This window comes from Colobus angolensis, unplaced genomic scaffold, assembly GCF_000951035.1.
Source record: "Colobus angolensis palliatus isolate OR3802 unplaced genomic scaffold, Cang.pa_1.0 Scaffold16, whole genome shotgun sequence".
NCBI lineage: Eukaryota > Metazoa > Chordata > Mammalia > Primates > Cercopithecidae > Colobus > Colobus angolensis.
The window spans coordinates 4,251,825-4,274,279 of record NW_012114710.1 but is presented as its reverse complement, the minus strand read 5'-3'; the positions used below and the strand labels follow the sequence as shown (position 1 = coordinate 4,274,279).

Sequence of the window (22,455 nt, the reverse complement as noted above, 5' to 3'; positions counted from 1 at the left end):
CTTTAAATCAAAAAGAACAAAAAAGAACAAACATAACATTTCAAGCCGGCTCATCCCAAGGGGTTGCTGGCAGGATCTGGTTGGCACTTGAATATTTTATTTATGTAACAAGACTAAAATTGTGGTCCTTATTCTTTCATTATAATTATGCTTTTCATATAAACCTTTTAAATACAAAAATCAACTCATTAACAAATGTAAGTCCTTTCCATCTAAATGCTAGAAAATCGGTATTTGCATTCTGAATAAAAGTGATGCTGTAATTCTTGAAAAACAATCTTTTAATTGAGCAGCAACTAAATAGCAAACTTAGTTGTGCAAACATTTTTTAGGTGGCACTCATTGCATTACTGGGTAATAAATTATGCAATTTTCTTTATATTTCTAAAACACAGAAAATAAAAAAGTACCTTTTTAGTAGAAATTAAGTCTAGGTTTCAGAACAATGTATTAATATCTTATGCGGATATTGCTAACTGTTCCCTCAGAACGCTTTCTATTACTAAACATACATTTACAAAAAGCACTAGAAGCTTCTGAGGGTTAAGCCCCTATTGTATAATTTTTCCTATCTCTAGCCCATGATTTCTCAATCAGTACCGTTGATTTGATATGGTAATTAAATCTATGAGTGATTTCTTGTACAAGCTCTTCCAAGATGATCATGTCTTATTCATCTTTCTTTTCACAGGTGCTATACTATTATAATATTTATTGTAATTTATAGTAATGAAAGATTGAGTAAAATTTATATAATCTTTATACAGGGATATTAAAATTACTAATGTTTTTAAAACTTTACAACACTAATATGCATAATACTATCTCAAAGGCAATCTGAGAACATTTTGTAATATATAATATGGCAACACAATGCTCACTTTAGGAGGGTGTCTTAAGGCCGATGACAAACACTGAAGGAGAGACTCACCTACACAAACTGGGAATGGCTAATTCAAACAAATGTTGTCTCAATCAGCTAATAATTTATAAACGACTTCTATGCATTCAATTCAATGTTCAGTGTTTCTAGCGTATTATTGAACTCTCCTGACAACATTATGAGGTAAATGGCAAAATTTCCATTTTATAAATGCACCAACTTAGACTTAGCTAGATCATGGCAAAACGAAGGGGCAAAGGGGATAGGATTCTAGGCCTCCTTATCCTGAGCTCAGTGCTGTTCTCATTGCTGTTATTCTTCTATCCATGCATCTGTTCATATTTTCTATAGATTTGAGTTATATGAAGAGTATATCTATGATTCATTCAAAATACTATGTAGTAAAGTGATAAGATATTACAATATTACAATCATTCTATATCAACTAGATAAGAGTAAAATATGTTTGACGTTCATTAGTCCTTAGTTGCTTCTCTGACATTATCAATATGGATAAAATCACTCACTGGGGAAATTAAAAAGCATTAAATGGCAATTGCTGAAAGAAACTTTGTTATTTAAAATCCTATGCCAAAATGACAAGGCAATCAAAGTTTGACAGGGCAAACTAATTAGTATGCCAGATTTGAAATGTAAAACATCTTCAAGGTCCTGATTCTAAAAAGTTTCATATCATCTTAATAGGCTCTTCACATAAATTTTCAAGCCAAGTAAGTAATATTTAAGGTTAAGGTTTTTGTTTTCCACAGGTTTACAAATCAAAATGATATGCTAGCTTATTAAAAAGGAGCTATATTCTGCTGTCAGTTTGAAAGTTTTCTGTTGATACTTTAAATATTAAATAAAATCTAAGAAAAATGTTTTCTCCTAGAAAGATTAGCAAATTCTACAGTATTTTTAAAAAGATACTAGATAACTGCACTATAAGGCAGACCTTATCTCATACTGGGAACATTATTATTTCTTCAAATTTAAAGAATAACAACAACTATAGGAGCAAATGTATACAAAGATGTGTGTATAAAGGTGGTATACAAATAAATAAATAGCTGCACTATTTCTCAAATCCTAATATCTAACTTCTCATCATATTGTGCCACAAGAGGTTTTGTTACTCCATATTTTTCTAAAAAACAAACTAACTAACTAAAACAACAAATATCCCACTGTATTGTGAAAGATAAAAGTAAGTGACATATTGCCTTTGAGGGCAATGACAGACAATGTTCTCGCTTCAAGAAATGGTCATCAAGTAACCAATGTAAAAGTTTAAAAAACTCAACACTGCTTTTTAAAAATGTCACGTCATAAAGAATTTTTTTAATGAATGAAATTTCACATGAAATTAGAAAAATACTTCAAAAGATGAATCTTCTCTCGTTTGAACAAAAAGGCAATTTCCTTTTCTTTTCAATAAAAACTGACACACAGCACTGAAGAAATGGTGTTGTGCAAACATACTGCATCACACGGCAATGCTTGATCAAAATCAGCAATCAGGAGCAAAAAGAAGGCAGTGTTTCGTGATCATAATAGCAAATTCTGGAAGACAACCAAATATATCATCTGGCAGTTCAACAGCTGTTACAGCTTGGTAGTAATACCTTGGCATTTGCTGTAAGCTATAACTCAGAAAAATTGATTTTTCATCTGCCAGATAAAACCCAAAATCTCCTTTTAACATGTTAATATTTAAATAAAATATATGTACTGGTCATTTTTGTTTTACACCTTTAATAGTAGAGTTGCCAAATTAATTCTTCTATTAATAGTTTAATTCAACTCTAAATATCTGGCAAAAGATTGACATGGTCAATAATTTAAATGCAATTTGTTGAGCTTCATTGTGTTAGCACATTAAATTAATATCTGCTAACATCATTCTCAGTTGTATTTATCCCTCTTAAGCAGATAAAACACTGGTATTCTGAAAGAACAAGTTTAGGAAGGCCATTATAATTTCATCAGAGAGTACTGACAACAATAAGATAAGTAGAGTCAAATTACGTATATTAATGATCTCAGTATATATAATTACAACTGCAATTTAAGCAACTATAAAATGAAATTTATTGAAAAACAAAAGAAAGTTCTGACGAACGCCACATACATCACTGAAATGTCTGAATAATACACACAGTAGCTAGGGAGAAAATAAATTGCACCTTTAAGTATAACTGATTCTCTTAAGTGACACTGTTTTAAGACCCTTCAAAAATCTCAGAATAGGAAGGATGTTTTCCATTAAGTAAATTCTTTACAAAAACCTTCAAGTCTGGCATTCTATTTAGATTGTGAAATGTCATAAAACATTTAGAATTTAACATTTATGCAATCCAGTTTTAGAAAATGAAATGGCATGCACATATCAAATTTTAAAGCTATCAAATAGAGGTTTACCTTTATGCCTATTGCTGTTTTCTTTGCTTCTGCTTTTAATTTGGTTGCTCGTAAAATAGGTTTAGTTTTTTTATAATCCTGTTTACCTAAAAAGAAATAGATTCAGACAATGAGTTATGCTTATATATAATTAAGTTTAACAATCGTTTGAAATGTCAAAGAATGTTTAAATACAGTGGAACGGGGACACAGAGTTGCAAAGTAGTTCCCAGTTGTGGTAACCATAAACTTGTCACCAAAAGGTCAACTTTTCCTTCTCTTTTACTTTTTCAGGAAGAAGATACTGACGGACATCTTCGATTTGCTGTATAGTGAATGTCAAAAAAGATAAAAACTTGTTTTAGAGAACACAAAATTTAAAGTAAAGAAAAACCTTTTGGAAGCATTTGGAAACAAATGCATAAGTAAATGAGTATATGTAAGATCCCATCAATAGGTAAAGTTAACTTTGTCTTCCTAAAAGTAACAGCTCATTATAAATGCATTTTATTATGGATACATTAAGCATTCAAAATATAAGTGAGAAATATCCCCAAGTTTTCTTTAACTAAAAGACTAAAGAAGAAATCTATAAATACTTAACTTTTAGCCTCACCTGAATTCATTAGGACAATATGTATTTAACTTTTATCTCCTCTTAATAGAGAACAAAATTAACATGGCTAGATGGAAGTTATAGGATAGCTACATTTAGATATTAGTTTGAATCATCTCTTCCACTTTTCACAGCCAAAAATGTGCGAAACTGAGTTGGTGCCACAAAATTTCCTTTGGGTATCATCTAGTGACTCCAGCAAAGAGTAACAAAAGTGGATTACACAGCCTGGGGAGAATATAGGTTTAACAACAAGAACCCGAGCAGTGAAAGCATTCATTAAAATGCTATATTTTTTGTTAGCCAACTCTTAACTAGGAACTGAGGCAAAATGAGCCTCAAACATAATTATACTATGTTATTCTCAGGAGGAGTTAATACATGATTGGATAATCTCTCTGGCTATTTTATATTCTTATTTTGTTTTATTTTCCTCCTTTCCTTTTCCTTTCAATGACCAGTTCCTTTACAAAACTCATCGCTACATTCCCTTCATCTAAATAATACAAATTCTAACTTTAATTTCCACACCTTCTTCACATTGAAATAAATTTAAAAGCAGTTGGTCTAAACTCAAGTATATCATAAAAAATTTAATGTGCAATACATCTTAATGTGTCTGCTAATGATTCAAAGGTATCTTTAAAGTTTCATATAGAGTTTTAGAACTAGAAATGGTAGTCAAATGAGAGTGAAATGGATGGGCGTAGTGAAGAAACACTATATTTGTGTCCATTAGACACATAAAAGTGTTTGTTTGGCTGGAAAGCAAGATATTTTGTTTTTAAATGATTGTATGCTCTTTCCTTAACTGCTATTGTATAGTAATAACTCTGAATCAATGAGCATACAGAAGAATAATAAATATTACTTGATGATGAGGTTTGATGATCTAAAAATGAACCAATTGTCATAATATGTATCAAATGATCTAAATTTAAATAATGGAATGAACAAAATACAGAAAAATGTTACTCTGACCCATTTTAAATGAGCAATATTTAATTTTGATGAAAAAATCTTGACAAGTGTTCACTCTAATTTCACATCTCCACAGTCAAACTATTCATGTCATTATTCCTGCTGAGATATAAACAGTTCAGAACAATGAAAATGGTGACACATCAAAGGCCTCCAGTCAGAGTTACAAAGCAAGTTTCTAATGAGAATTCTAAAAGATATTTGAAGATTGCAGACTTATCACAAAGTAATTTCTTGTTTTATCCTGTATATGCCCTATAATGATCTCTTGATGCGATGGTGGGGCGGGGGGTGGGAATAAACAGATGCAAGAAGATTATCTTAACTCATACTTTTTATACAGATATGAAATATTTTGGATAATGTATCTATCATAAAACACACTCAAATATCTAAGAGTTAATACTAAAATGAGAATTTATCACTCTACTTCAACTGCCATAAAACCATTGGTTAAATATTCTATTCTAATATTCTATTTCAATTTAACTCTTATATTCTTAGAGAATAATACTTCCAGATTTGTATTCAAGTTGATATTAACATTTGAAACTGTACTGATAATAAAAAGACAGTATTAAAAGTTATTGTATACCTGGTACTTTTCCAAGCAGTGCATCTGTCATAAATTTAGTATTCTCCTTGTTGACTATGATATCCAAAAATGTATATTGTAAAATGTGGTTTTAGTTTACTGAGTGAAAACATTTACAGGAGTGTCTGCTAAGTTCTTTAAAACTAAAACCAGATCATTCCATTGTACCCAAAGAGGTTTTCAACATTATTTATGGCTTCAAGAAAGATACCTATGCCCACAGGATGGTAAAAAGTGTAAAATATAGAAGTCCCTGCCTTCTGAGTACTTACAACCCAGGGAAAAAAAGACACACACACACTTACATAATCTAAATTTTATATGTAGACTGTTTCTTGAACAACTGATTCTGATTTTGGTTGTATCAATGATGCAATAACCAAAGTAGCTATTTGACAGCTGCTCATTGGAGAGAAAAACTTGATAATTCAAGTCTATGAAGCCAATCTGGAGCCTCAATCAAGTCCGGTGTCTGAGCTTCCCTAGGAACAGGTCTACTGCATTTTTCTGGGTATGAACTATCCTACTAGTTCTTTATGTGTTTCATAATTTTAAATTGAAAATCAAACATATTTGATAATGTAATGTGGAAACTCTGCAAATTAGATTACTCCTGAGGTTTGTTGTTACTGTTGTTTGCTCTTTGTTGTTGTTAGAATGCCTTTGTTTAGTAACTTTTCCGAAGTAATTCTATAAAGACTGTATTCAATAGTATATGGTCACTGGAGTCTCTGCACAGTTACCTTAGTGGTCATCTGCTGTGGTTTGAATGTGTCCCACACAATTCATATTGGAAACTTAATTTCCAGTGCAACAGTTTTGAGAGGTGGGATCTTTAAGAGGAGAGTGGATCAGGAGGACTCTGCTCTCATGAATAAATTAATATTGTGAGAGTGGGTTAATTATCACGGAAGTTAGTTCATAATAAAAAGATAAATTCAGCTTACTTCCTCATTCTCTCTTGTGCATGCTCTTTTGCCCTTCTGCCTTCCACCATGGGGTAATGCATTCACAGCAGGCCCCTTAAGCTTAGACTTTCCAGTCTCCACAATTGTAAGAAATAAATCTCTGTTCTTTATATATTTTCCAATCTCAGAGGTTTTGTTATAGCAGCACCAAATGGACTAAGACAGAAAACTGGTACCAAGAAGCAGAAGCAGGGGTGCTGCTATAACAAACACCTGGAAATGTGGAAGTGACTTTGGAAATGTGCAACGGGGAGGGGTCTGGATGACTTTGAATGAGCAGGCTAGAAAAACCCTGTATTGCTGTGAAGGAAGCATTAAATGTGATTCTGGGGGGTGCTCAGAAGAAATGGTGAGCTGTAAGGAAAGTCTGAATCTTCTTAGGGGTTATTTAAGTGATCATAATCAGAATATTCATAGAAACATGAAAAGTAAAGGCCATTTCGATGAGGTGTCAGATGGAAATGGGGGACATCATATTGGGACCTGGAGTAAAGGCCATCCTTGTTATAAATTGGCAAAGAACATGGTTGAATTGCTTCCATGTCAAAGACTTTATATGGAAGACAGAATTTATGAGCAATGGACTAAAGTATCTGCCAGAATAAATTTCTAAGCAAAATACTGAAGGAGTTGCATGACTGCCTTTGACCTCATATAGTGAGCAGTGCAAAAAAAAAAGAAATGATTAAAAGGTAAAATTTACAATTAAAAGAGAAACAGAAGGGAAAGATATATAAAACTCTCAGCCTGGCCATGTAAAGAATTTTTAAAAAGTGTGTTGAGGAGAGAATACTAAAGGTATGACCAAGCAACCCTTTGCTAAAGAGATTACTAGGGAGAGAAGGGGACCAGGTGCTATTCATCAGGAGAATGAAAGACCCCAAAGGCATTTCAGAGATCTCTTGAGTCCAGAAGATCTTAAGGGCAAGGTCTCCAGAGAGGCCTCCAGGGGACCTCTGTATTCACTACTTGGAGTTGCCTGGGGACTCTGTTTCTCACATTCTAGCACAGCACCCCTCAGCCATGCCAGCTGTGGCTTCAGCAGGCCCAGGTGAAGCTTGTGCTGCAGCTCCAGGAGGCACAAAGGGTAAGTCTTAGCAGGGTTCATGTAGTGCCGATTCTGCAGACCTGCTGATTTCATGAGCTGTGGGGCCATGGAGGCCTCCAACTAGATTTCAAAACATGTTCTGGACAGACTGGGGGCCCAGGCAGAAACTTGTCACAGGGATGAAGCCACGGCAGAGAGCACTGACTAGGGCAATGCCTAGTGAAGCTACAGGAGAAAAGCCACCTCAGAGACTCAAGTATTATAGAGCTACCAGTGTGCAGTTGCAGCCTTGGAAAGAACCAAGCAAAAGACTCAAACCTCAGAGAGCTGCTAGGTCTTTGAGCCCAGGAAAGCCATATAGGGAGGGTTGCCTGAGGCCTTGGGGGCCCAATGCCTGCCCCAATGTGACCAGGATGTGGGACATGGAGTCAAAGGATATTATTGTCCAGTTTTAAGATTTAATGTCGTTTTTCCCTGTTGGGTTTTGGACTTGCTTGGAATCTGTTACTCCTTTTTTCTTGACTATTTCTCCTTTTTGGAATGGGAATATCTGTGGTATGCTTGTGCCAACATTGCATTTTTTTTTAATTTTTTTTTTAAGATGTTGTTTCACTCTTGTCTCCCAGGTTGGAGTGTAATGGCGTGATCCCGGCTTACTGCAACCTCCGCCTCCCAGGTTCAAGCAATTCTCCTGCCTCAGACTCCCAAGTAGCTGGGATTACAGGCATGCACCACCACGCCTGGCTAATTTTTGTATTTTTAGTAGAGATGACGTTTCGCCATATTGTCCAGGCTGGTCTTGAACTCCTGATCTCAGGTGATCCACCCACCTCGGCCTCCCAAAGTGCTGGGATTACAGGCATGAACCACCACACCCAGACCCAGCATTATACTTTGGAAGTAGAAAATTTGGTTAATTTCACAGGCTCACAGATGGAGAAGAATTTGCCTCAAGGTGAACCATGAGTCTTACCCACATCTGACTTTAAATGAGATTTTGGATTTTGAAATTTTGAGTCGATACTGGAAGGAGGTAAGACTTTTGGGACTATTGGGATGGAATGAATGTGTTTTGCATTGTTAGAAGGACATGAACTTTGAAGGTCATGGCTGGAATGCTATAATTTGAATGTTTCCTGAAAAGTTCATGCTTTGGAAACTTAATTTCCAATTCAACAACATTGAGAGGTGGGACCTTTGAGAGATGATTAGGTCATAACGGCTCTGCCCTCATGAATGAATTACTTATTACAGGCGTGGGCTCATGATAAAAGAATGAGTTTGGTCCCTTTCCTCTTGCTCTCTTGTATGTGCTCTTTTGTCCTTTATTCTTCCCCATTAGGATGATGCGTTGACCTTTGACTTCTCAGACTCCAGAACTTTAAAAAATAGTATTCTGTTATAACAGCACAAAATGGACTAACACATCATGTAATGACTGGACAGATACTTCCTTAAATGCTTTGAACTACTAAGTCTCTTTGTTTTGCTGAGGAGCTATGTGAGTATTTGTGTGTGTCTGTATATGTGGATGTGGGTATATGTGTATATTTTTGTGTTGGAGTACATCTCCATGCTATAACAGAAGTTTATAATTATGCCTTCACTTCTGCTTGTGAAGAACCTTAAGTCCACCAAGAGGTAAGAGATTATAGGTTCCTTACATCTTTGATGGGCATGATATAGCCCTCCTTATGCACATGGCCTTCTAGATTCTCAGGAATCTGTCAGAACTTTTAAAAAATTCTATGGGCATGTCATTCCCCTGTTTTTGCTTTTAAGTTCTTTGGTCAGTCCCATGTTTAACCCCAACTAGTAATGATGCTTCAGGCAGCCATGACATTAAACACTTGTTGTTCATTGTTTTTGTCAAATGCCACAGAGAAAGGGCTCTTCACACAGAGTTAGCTCTAAGTAAAGTCAAACAAAGACAAATTTTGAGAAAGGGGCTTTTCAATGAGTTTCCAGACTGGTCAAGTAGTGACAAGTCTTGAGGATGGGGGCTTTGCATATCTACAAATGCATTTTGCCTTCTCCAGTGGCTACTATGCTAACATTTTCCATTAAATACTGTAGTTGCAAGGCTGAAGAAAAGAAGATGGCATTAAGGCAAGTTAAAACACCACAAAGACTGCAGGTATTACTGAGATTCACCTGTTTTTCTTGAATAAACACTCCTTAGATGGTTTTAAGATTTTCGTTAATTTTCAGGTTTCTGGAAAACATTGATTTTGATAGTTTTCAGCAGTGTTCTCATTGGCTTTATATAAAAGCAGATTTTCAGAGGTTCTTACTTTCCATTCAAGAAGTACTTCTCCTCCATACCTTTACTTTTACTATCATCACATTTAAAGTTAATTTGTTGGATTTTTTACATTAATTTTCATTCATTTACAATTTTTATAATCATAAAATAGGATATAATGGCTGAGTCAAACAGAGGTTGCTGCTTAAAAGCTCAGTATTGGTAATCTATCAGTTATTTCAGGCTGAATGTTTCAAATTCATTTTTTGTTTTTTACTTAATTTTTGCAGGTACATAATGGGTATATATATTGATGGGGTACATGAGCTATTTTGATACAGGCATATAATGCATAATAATCACATCAGGGTAAATGGGGTATCCATCTCCTCCAGAATTTTCCTTTCTTTATGTTACAAACAGTCTGATTACACTTTTTTTTTTTTTTTTTTTTGAGACAGAGTCTTTTTTTTTTTCCCTGGCTGGAGTGCAGTGGCGCAAACTCAGCTTACTGCAACCTGGGTTCAAGCGATTCTCCTGCCTCAGCCTCCCAAGTAGCTGGGATTACAGGTACATGCCACCATGCCCAGCTAATTTTTGTATTTTTAGTAGAGACGAGGTTACACTAAGTTAGCCAGGATGGTCTCAATCTGTTGACCTCATGATCCGCCCACCTTGACCTCCCAAATCACACCTGGGATTACAAGCATGAGCTACCGCACCCAGCCTTTTTTCATTACTTTTAAACGTACAATAAGTTTTATCAAATATTAGATCTTATTCATTCTTACTAACTATATTTTTGTAACCATTAACCATTTCCACTCCCTCTATCCCCTCCCCACTACTCTTCCCAGTATCTAGTAACCATCCTTTATTCTCTATTTCCATGAGTTCAATTGTTTAAATTTTTTTAGATCCCATAAATAAGTGAGAAAATGCCAACTTTTTCTTTCTGTACCTGGCTTATTTCACTTGACACAATGACCTCCAGTTACATACATGTTGTTGCAAATGATAGGATGTTATTCTTTTTTCATGGATGAAGAGTACTTCATTGTGTATAAGTAACACATTTTCTTTATCCATTCATCTATTGATGGACACTTAGGTTGATTCCAAATCTTGGCTACTGTGAATAGTGCTGCAATAAACATAGGAGTGTAGATATCTCTTTGGTATCCAGATTTCCTTTCTTTTGGGTATACACCTAGCAATAGGGTTGCTGGATCATCTGATAGCTCCATTTTTAGGTTTTTGGGGAACCTCCAAACTTTTCCATAGTGCTTGTACTAATTAACATTCCCACCAACAGTGTATAAGGTTTTCCTTTCCTCCACATCCTCACCAGCATTCTTTCTTGCACCTTTTGGATAAAAGCCATTTTAACTGGGGTGAGATGATATTTCATTGTATTTTTGATTTGCATTTCTCTGATGATTAATGATTTTGAGAACCTTTTCATACACCTGTTTGCAATTTGTATGCTCCTTTTGAGAAATGCCTATTCAGATGTTTCGCTCATTCAAAACTCAGATTATTAAACTTTGTCCTGTTGGGTTGTTTGAGCTCTTTATGTATGCCAGTTATTAATCCTTCGTTAGATAGTTTGCAAATATTTTCTCCCATTCTGTGGGTTGTCCCTTTCACTTTATTGACAGTTTCCTTTGCTGTGCAGAAGCTTTTTAATGTGATATAATCCCACTTCTCCATTTTTGGTTTGGTTGTCTGTGCTTGTGAACTACGATTCAAGAGATCTTTACCCAGTCTGATTTCCTGAAGAGTTTTCCTTTACTAGTTTCATAGTTTGAGGTTTCAGTCTTTAATCCATTTTGATTTGATTTTTGTATACGGTAAAAGATAGAGTTCTAGTTTCTGTGTTCTGAATATAGATATCCAGTTTCCACAGCACCATTGTTTGAAAGGACTGTTCATTCCTTAATGTATGTTCCTAGCACCTTTGTCAAAAATGAGCTCACTGTGATGAAATAATTTGTTTCTGGGTTCTCTATTCTGTTACATTGGTGTATGTGTCTGGTTTTATGACAGTAGCATGCTGTTTTGATTGCTATAGTTCTGCAGTATAATCTGAAGTCAGTTAATGTGATTCTCCCAGTTTTGTTCTTTTTGCTCAGGATGACTTTGGCAATTCTGAGGCTTTTTTGGTTTAATATAAATATTAGGATTACTTTTTCCATTTCTGTAAAGAATTTCGTTGGCATTTTGATAGAGATTGCATTGAATTTGTAGTTTGCTTTGGGTAATATAAACAATTTAGCAATACTGATTTTTCCAATAAAAAAATGGAATATTTTTCCTTTTTTTGTATGTGTTCTCTTCAAATTTTTATCATAGTTTTATAGTTTTCATTATAGAAATATTTAGCTTCTTTGCTTAAGTTTATTCCTAGGTATTTTGTTTTATTTGCAGTTATTGCAAATGGGATTACTTTCTCGATTTTTTTTTGGACCCTTTGCTGTTGGCATATGGAAATCCTGCTGATTTTTGTATGTTGATTTTGTACAAAAATCCACTCTTGCAACTATACTGAAATTGCTTATTAGTTTTAATAGTTTCTCATAAAGTCTTTTGTTTTTTCCAAATAGAAGACCGTATCATATGCAAACAAGGATAATTTGATTTCTTCCTTTCCATTTTGGATGTCCTTTATTTCTTTCTTTTGTCTGATTGCTCTATTTATGACTTCCAGTACTACGTTGAATAACAGGAGTGGAAAGTGAGCAGTCTTGTCTTGTTCCAGATCTTAGAGAAAGTGCTTTCAGTTTTTCCCCATTCGTATGATACTAGCTGTGGGTCTATCATATACAGCTTTTATTATGTTGAGGTATGTTCTTTCTATACCCAGTTTTTTTGAGGGGTTTTTTATCATGAAGGGATGTTAAATTTTTATCAAATGCTTTTTCACCATTAATTGAAATGTTTATACGGTTTTTGTCCTTCATTCTGTTGATATGATGTATCACATTGTTTGATTTGTGTATGTTCAATCATCCTTGCACCCCTGGGATAAATCCCACTTGCTCATGGTGAATAATATTTTAATGTGTTGTTGGACTTTGGTTTACCAAAATTTGGTTGAGGATTTTTGCATCAATGTTCATCAGGGATACTGGCCTGTAGTTTTCTTTTTTAAATGTGTTCTTGTCTGGTTTTGGTATTACAGTAATACTGGCCTTGTAAAATCAGTTTGAAAGCATTCCTTTCTCCTCTATTTTTTGGAAGTTTGAGTAGGATTGGTATTATTTCTTCTTCAAATGTGTGGTAGAATCCAGCAATGAAGCCATCGGGTTCTGGGCTTTTCCTTGTTGAAAGATGTATTATGGCTTTGATCTTATTACTTGTTATTGTTCTATTCAGGTTTTGGATTTCTTCATGGTTCAATCTTAGTGAGTTGTATGAGTCTAGGAATTTATCCATTTCCTCTAGGTTAACTAATTTACTGGCATTCAGTTACCCAAAGTACCTTCTACTTTTTTTTTTTTTCTAAAATATCACTTGTAATGCCTCCTTTTTCATCTCTGATGATATGCGACCCAAGTCCACTGGTTCTGAGTCCAGCACAACATGAGGACTTGCCAAGGAATTGCAGTCCTTGTGGCCTAGACTGCCTTTCACATTTATCTAGGATCCCAGAGACTTTTAGTCCATGGTGATGGGGCTTGCTGAAACTCAGGTTCGTACCACCAGGATAGAAGACTTGCCTCTGGCTAGGACTAGTCTAAATGCTCCCTCTGTGGGCACTAGCTAAGTTCTTCCCTGTGTGGCTTTCCACTGTGACAGGGCAACACTGAGTTCCAATGCAAATTCCCACAATCACTGCACTCTCCCTCCTGCAAATGCACAGATTCTGTCTCAACACCACATGGCCAATGGTGAAGTACGGGAAAGGGGTGGTGTAGGTGACTCAAGACTGTCTTTCAAATCCTCTTCAGTGCCTCTTTCCTTAATATGATGTTAAAGCCAGGTACCAGTTCACCTGTTTTTTGCTTCTTATGAAGGTGCTTTTTTGTGTGGATAGTTGTTCAGTTTGGTCTTCCTTGGGGGGAATGATCACTAGAGGATTCTGTTCAGCCATTTTGCTCATGAGGTTAATTTCTTATATACAGCCTATATGTAAGTAATTTTATACAATTTCAATGTGAAAATCTGTCCTTCAATTAGTGTATTTAGGTGTTCACATTTAATAAAACTATTGATATGTTTTCATTAAGGTCTAACATTTTATTATTTGTTTCTCTTTGTTCCCTTGATTTTGTTGCTCTTTCATTTTCCTTCTTTCTGGATTACTTGAACACTTTTTAGCATTCCATTTAAATTATGTATTGTGATTTTGACTCTAGATCAATGTTTTAATGGTTGCCCTAGAAATTATAAAATATGTACCTAACTTTCCAGACTAACTGAAATCAATTTTTATTCAATTTCTTACTTTTAAATATGTTCTAAATTATGTTCAAAATTTTAACATTTTAAAAACTTTAGGCCAGGCGCGGTGGCTCAAGCCTGTAATCCCAGCACTTTGGGAGGCCAAGACGGGCGGATCACGAGGTCAGGAGATCGAGACCATCCTGGTTAACACGGTGAAACCCCGTCTCTACTCTAAAAAATAAAAAAACTAGCCGGGCGAGGTGGCAGGCGCCTGTAGTCCCAGCTACTCGGGAGGCTGAGGCAGGAGAATGGCATAAACCCGGGAGGCGGAGCTTGTAGTGAGCTGAGATCCGGCCACTGCACTCCAGCCTGGGCGACAGAGTGAGACTCCGTCTCAAAAAAAAAAAAAAAACTTTAGTAATCCAATACATTTCACATTTTAATGTAATGGAAATAAGAAGTGCATTCATTTTTAGTGTTGGTTTTCCTAATTATTATTTATATCATTTGACTTTGCTGTGCTCATTTAAGAGCAGCTTCAACATTTATCATTGTTATGGAAGTTTTATCCAGACAGTAGATTTTTTAAATAATTCAAGCACTTAAATGTCTACATATAAAGAATTATATAAGTGAATATACTATTGTAGCACAGGTATTTTTGATAATTAAATGCCAGACAAGATATTGGTGTCTCTGCTTGATGCATGTTCTTATTATAGCCTAATAGTTTTGCTATAAAAAGTGAAAGGTACATGCATAGTTAGGAGGATTATTATACTTTGGTTGCTGACATTTTATATTAATAATAAAAACTGCAGGCTCTATGTGCCTGTGATTCTGTTGCAGAATAAAATTTCCTATAGCTCTTCTCATGTTGTGATCAGTTTAATTGAAGAGTATCCTGAAATTGCTTGATCTATACTAAGATATCTATCATATTTAACTATTTATTTCTATCAATAATTTTTTCTCAATAGTGTGTGACCAAAACAAAGCACAGAAATGAGTATTATGTTCAGGTTGATAACTAACGTGTAAATGAAACAGGTCAAGTGCCCGTTAATCCAACTCTTGTATAAAAGACAAATAATAAACAAACAAAAATTGTTCAATTTATCAGGTGATAAAAAGCACTAAAAAGAATACACTTGTCAACAGGCAGACAATGATAGCAAGATATGTATTGTTTTAGATATGGCAGTCAAAGAAGTACTCCTTAAGAAGATTTCATTTGAGCTTATACTCGAATGGAGTTAGGAAAGAAGCCATGTGGGTAGGTGATAGAAACAATTTCAAATATTGGAAATATCAAAGTGCGAAGATGCAAAGAACACTAACTCCCAGAAGGAGTTTAACGGATCAGTTGATTTAAAAAAATCAATTCCTAATGACAGACTCAGTGATCCAGAACAGACCCTGTGTTCATTTCCCAATGTTTGAATACATGGGCTCAAATGATAATGGAAATAGACAGGATATCCAGCCTGGCTCCCCAATATGTGATCTAACAGCTATTTTGTTAGTGAGTGTGAGGTAGAACTATTACTCCCTTTCTTTACTAAAAAAGAAAAGGAAATGTATACTCCTGGGGAAATTTCAGAGGTTAACTATATGATGAAAAACTTTATATATGCAGTCACACTGATTATTTTCACTTGCCTGTTTATTTCCTCACTGTGATTAATTACATCATGGAAACCAACTGAGTACTACTGAAAATTTAAAATTATAGTAGAATTTTCTTACTGTGCCAGAATGATAAAGTCCCTAGCACATGGTAATAACTAGTTAATTAACCAAGCCAATGCATTTTTCTCAGGCCTGATCACAGATACTGCAAGAGGCTGTCTGTCCTTACTGGAAAGGACAGCAGTATACTTACAGTCCTACTGCAGGAGTAGGTAAACTCCACATCTCAGTGTTGAAAATATGATTCACAGAGATTTTAACTGCTTCACACTGCACAGTATATCACAATGACAACGATATGATATAAGTCTTGGAGAAGCCTTGGAAAGTGTCTGAGACACCTCATTCAAATATATACATAAGAGAGACAATAATAAACATTCTTTTAAAAGAGGTTTGCCACCTAAATCTAATTTATGGAGGTCTGCATGTTGGAATTGTCTCCCAGAATTAAAGATTAACTTGCCACACCCTATTTACCATTACCATCACCAGCAATCATGGTGCATAGGCTCAACTTCTTAAAACACAAAAACAACACTCACATTACTTGATTATGTCACACATCCATACTTATGATACAACACTCTTCTACTAGGTATATGTTGCAGGGAAACTTGTACATGTAAACCAATGAACAGACATGTCTAAACATATTCATAGAAGCATTGTTCATAACAGCATTCATAGAAAAAAAATGAGAATAATCGATAACTGTCCAAAACGGGGAGACGGGAAGAAAAATACCAGTATATAGAAACAATGGAATGCCATAAAGCATAGAAAATGAATGAACTATAATCGACAGCCATCAACAAGAATAAAACTCTAAAACATGATATTCAGTAGAAGCAAATTTTATAACAATATATACAACATGATTTCATTTATATAAAGATCATCTATATAAACTGACAAAACTAAATGATAGATTTCTGGCACAAATTTAAGTGGCAAGTACTTAAAGATAATGAATACAAAATTAATATTGTGGTTATCTCTCGGAAAGATGGAGGGCATTGCAATTGTGATGGAGTACATAAAAAGCTTCTCAGCTATTGGTGTATTTTCAATGTTTAACTTGGATGATGGATACATGGTTGTTCATGTTCTTGTTTTTCAAACCTATAGTACCTATTTTATCTATGTAGGGGACCTGAAAAGCTCCTAGAGTTGAGTAGAGCATGGGACAATAAAAGGCTCTCCAGTAGATTGCTGTGACAGATACTCTATCTCTTGGAGTCTATGACATGGTAGATTCAGTGGAATCTGAAGTACTGTTAGCTAACTGAGACACAGAAGCTACTCTTCAGCAGGTCCGAATAAAAGAAAAGTGTCAGTCTCCAGGCTCTTGGAACAATGCCATACCCCCTTCGGCAAGTAGCAGCTGCTAAGAAACAACTCCTGGATTGCTACCAAATGGATGGAGAACTGACTACCTTGTCATGAGACTCAGGGATCATCTGGCCTGAGCTACCAGTCATGAACTGGAGGTTATCTAGTTCAATAAACTACAAGATTAGGTACACAATTTTAACATTAAAAACGTTTGTAGATAGACCTTTATCGTATTCTCACACCAGCTAGAAATAGACTGCTATGGTATTAGAGCAATCATTGAAGATAGACCCAAAGGACAACGAAAAAGGGAAATTGTCCCAGTGACCAAAGTTTGAGTAGTGTATTTTGTTCGGTTTATCTGGAAACAGAGGTAACCTAAGAAAAGATACAATGCTAGTTCTCCTGAATTGAAAGCTGAACCAGCCACCTAGGCAGTCTGAATTCTATATACCTGTGCGCAAACTAGTGAAATACACAATCATAGTGTTGGCTGAGGTAATTTGTGCTGGTTATCAAGGTCCGTTGAAATGGTTTGTTAATACATAGCGCATGCCAAAAGGAATATGGGAAGAGGTAAGGAAATTCCTGGGACAACTCAAGTATGACTTCAACCAATCATAAAATTTAATACCATTTTAAAATTTTTAAAGGCAAAGACCCTCAGCAAACTAAGATTCTTGAACTGAAATTCTAACTCAGAATATCTAAAATGAATACTGAAGAAGGGAAGTCATGAGTTACAACTATTATGACCAACTAGAGAACTGAGAATGATAGCCTGAACCTGTATTTCTTTGCTTGCTCCTAGAATGTAACACTCATCTTCCCCATACAAGCAATTTCCCTGTAAAGTCACCATTATCAAAATTTTAAAAACACTTCTTCCTCTTCCTTTAGGCCAAATCACAACATAATAAAAGGAAGACTACTAACACGGTGAAATCCCATCTCTACTAAAAATTAAAAAAAAAAAAAATTAGCCGGGCGTGGTGGCGGGCGCCGAGATTGCGCCACTGCACTCCAGCCTGGGAGACAGAGCGAGACTCTGCCTCGAAAAGAACAACAGCAGCAAAAAAAAAAATCCTGGACTTAGTGAACAGCAGCTCAAGCTTGATTGGGATTTATGTTTGGGTAGCTGTGGAGGATGCTGGAGACATCCTTAGATCATTTTCAGAATTATTTTCATTGTAAATGACAGAAATCCATCTTGAAATAACATGAAAATGGGAAGAAAGAGATTAAGATTGATTGATTGATTCCAAAAGACAAGGGAAAAGGAAAATTTGTGTAGGGATTGACATAAGTTGAAGTTTTGACACTGAAGGACTTTCTCTTCCTACCATCATTTCTATTTCTTGTTTTTCTCTGGAATCATGGCTATTTCCATCTGTGGCTCACATCCTATAAAACTAAGACCAAAGTGGAATGGATACTTCAGCCTGGGATCATTTTAAACATCGTTCTCATGACCTAAAAGATTACCTTTGTGAACGGTTTCTTCCAATTACATAAGACTAAGATTCGCTTAAGAATGTGTGTATAGCCACCAATTCAAGCAAATTTAACAAACCAAACTAGTTCTTCTCTGTGTCCTCCTGTTAAATATGGTTTAAAAATATATACTTGAAAACTCAAGGTACATAATCAACAGAATTTCCTGCTTCAAGTCTTAAATAGGGATTATGAGTATTAACTAAAAGGAAGTCGTTATTAAATAATAAACATTAATATAAAAGAATTTTCAAATTATTTCTGGAGTTTTTGATAGCAAAGATGGTAGCACAGAAATTCATAATTTTTACTTGCATATACTACGCAGACAATCTGTAGTGTCAGTAGTTTAAACAAAATACTTTAAAGGCCATTTTAAGTTATAATTTTGAATTAGTAAATATCATCTGTGTTAAAAGTTCCTTTGCTTATATATTCAGTATGAATAAAACATGTTTAACTCTGGCATTAGTGCTGTCCCTGTAAAACACACACACACACACATTTAAGTACATACAAAGAGATCTATGAAAACATATATTAATATTGATAGATATAAAAACATATTTAATAAAAATAATAACTGTTTAAATACCTTATTGTTATCATTTACCATTCTTCATATTATACTATTTTAGGGATGGACATAGTCATTCATATGTTCTAAAAAGTTATCTATGCCAGAAATTATTTCATATTTAAAGCAATCATTTTAACTATGACATGGTTTTTCATGGGAGCTTTCTTAGTTTAATTAAAAAAATAAATAGATTACTTTACTGCTTTTGACTTTTTGCTGTTCAATTCCTTACCCTTGCCCAGAAACAAGACTACATCTTTGCCCTTTGTTGATATTGCTGCTCAAGCTCATTATCACGTGAATATCTGGTTATTGTTTTATAAATGTTCATTTTCTAGAAGCTCACTGTTTCTTTCTTTCTCAACAGTCGACTTTACACTAGCCACACTCATTATCATCATGTGGCAGTACTGCTTTTCCTCTGCCTTTGCTGCTTTAAAAATTAATGCACTGTTATTTTCTGAATACTGCATAAGCTGCTTATAAGTACATTATGCTATCAAGCAAGCACATGCAGAAAAGCTTCCTAAACTGTTATTCTTTCAATGAAAATACAGCTGGTTCTGCTTCAAAGGCACATCTTTTCACCTGCAAATGGACTTGCTCCTGCACTTATTCCTCAATTCATTGTCTTTTATTTGTGTCTAGAAATCTTTAATTGCCTTTAATTAGAAAAAAGTAAATTCAGTGCTTTAATCTTGCAAATACATTCAATCATAATTCTGTCTGGGATGAATACCAAGTTCTATTCACTGTCTGATCTCTATAACAAAGATATATAATTTATTGTCCATTTATGTAGACCACACCAATTAAGATACAATAGAAAAGCGGAGAGATAAGAGTCAAAATATTTGAAAAGAAAAATTTGCAATCTAAATTTAATTACTCAAATGAATTATTGGAAGATGAGTTATTTACAGCATGCCAAAAATACTGGCAAATAATATTTGGTAATCAACAATGAAGACTTTTATATTTCCTTCAACATTTTTAGAAAAAATCTCATCAAGTGCTTCAAATCCCTCCTCCCTTCGTCAAAAAGCAATACACTACTTGGAATCTTACTTTTCTTGTATTACCTAAATTACATATAAAAGTAATACAATTTGTTATATAAAGTAAATTTACAACTGCCATATGAACACAATTTTTAGTTACTATATTGCAAACTACAAATATCTAAAGAAGACTCATTACAAAATGGGAGGTCAATAGTCTTTTGCATGGAATCTTGTTAAAAAACTTTAGTAAATATGTCAGTAAACAAATGGCCTGCATTTTAATACCTTCAAGATGAATAAAATCACAAATGCTCACAGGAAAATAACTAAGTAAAACATTAACCAATCAAATTGATAAAATGAAAATAACTACAAAGCCAGAAATAATCCAGTAGATTACCATCAGCATAATGTACCTTTACATTTAATAAATCGTGCAAAGGATGACAATTTCCTTAAAGAAAAAAAGCAAGTATTATCTACAAAAGCAAACCATGCAAAAAGTAAAACTTTTCTCAAAATTATTTGGAGATATCCAGAATATAGAGAGAAGGCTGGTAAATTCATCATTGAAAATAAAAATCTCGTGCAAAATTTTCATTTTAATTTTGTTATAGAAACAGTTAAAACCAATGATAATTTTTCAATGCTTGGACATAACAGCTTGCCATACATTACCATTACAGAAAATACATCATCATTTAACACCATATTAAGTACTAAGAAACAAGCACTAAGCTTAAAGCTGCTAAAGATAAACCAAGTTGCTCATAAAATATAAATTAATTTCCAAGAAAATTCATATTAAAAATGCTAACCAAGCAACAAGTTATACATGGAGGGGAATTATAGTTAAATAGAAGATGTTACAAATAATATCAATCTTGAGTTTGCAATTAGTACACAAAAAAGTCCACAAACATTTAAGAAGTGGTTATACGCAAGGTACCCATGGGGATGTAGAGAAGTAAAAGAAAGACAAGCAACAAAAAGAATAACAGGAATCTAAAATGAAAAATTAAGAGAAATTAAACAACAATATATTCTAGTAAATATTCAGTTTAGTTAAATACACTGCTTACTATTTCAAGAAAAATGATAAAATACTTAAATTAATGTAAACAGGTTAGGTTAAACAAAGGGCATATAAAATTGTAATCACCTAAGAATTAGGATAGTTGCTTTATTGATTATTTAAATATTTATTAAGTACCTTCTCTGAACATCATTAGAGATGCCAGAAAAAGTCAGATGGAGCTTCTCTCTTCAAGAATATTTAAATTCTAGTAAGTATAATAAAAAAATCATATGTGAAAGATAGAAGAAAGTAATCACATTTAGAAGTTTAAAAATCCTTATTGTCTAGGTTAAATAAGGATTTTAATATACTTTATTAACTCAACTATGAAAACTTGAGACTCTCCTTTTCCCAAAAAAGGGAAAGAAAAGAAAAAAAGGAATGGAAAGTGTTGAAAATTTGAAGAGTGAAAAAGAAAACACAGTCAAAAAGTTTCAAGAAAAAAGGTTAGAGTGGAGATTAGCAAAGGAAAAATCACTACAAATGAAAAATATAAATAAAAATGTGAAAATATATGAAGATTTTTCATTCATATTAAATTATATAGAATGAAATTTGCTTGCTTGAAAACAAAGATTCTCCAGCTATATTTAAAAATTAATTATATCATAATTTATAGATTAAAATAAAGGGATAAGAAAAATACCAGAATACTTAGCAAAGTAAAGGTATTTTACCAATATTAATATAAAACAAAAAGAACGCTAAACAGAAACTTCATAAGTACTTTATAAATAAAGTAGTCATTATATAATAGAAAAGGGGAAATCATCATAAATATATACTAATTTACAAATGCTAAGCAATGAAGACATGGCTTCAAATATATAAAGCAAAAATTGACAGAATTACAAGAATTGAAAATTACAGTCTTAGGGTATTTCAATTCTCATTTTTCACAAAATGACAGCTAAAATAGATAAAAAGTACACAATAGAGTTGAAAACTATAATTAATATAAGTAGTACTGTATCCTAATACTAGAGAATATCTCTTCCTTTCATGCACAGGAAATGTTAACAAAATTGACTGCATACTAATTCAGAGACAAAATATTAATATCAAAAACTGATATGCACAAAACATTGTCAGCAAAAGAAATAAGGCTAAAAATCAATTTGAGAAAAATTAAGAGTGCAGCTTT

General features: G+C 33.9%; 1 protein-coding gene across 9 annotated transcripts in view; it reads right to left on the bottom strand.

Moving 5' to 3' along the window:
* TRIQK (triple QxxK/R motif containing) overlaps positions 1–22,455 on the bottom strand; it is a 77,010-nt gene that overhangs the window by 5,026 nt on the left and 49,529 nt on the right. For all 9 annotated transcript variants that reach the window (XM_011937048.1, XM_011937049.1, XM_011937052.1 and 6 more), the window contains one exon: positions 3,305–3,390. In XM_011937048.1, coding sequence (XP_011792438.1) covers positions 3,305–3,390 — 86 coding nt within the window. The remainder of the gene's footprint in view (positions 1–3,304; positions 3,391–22,455) is intronic.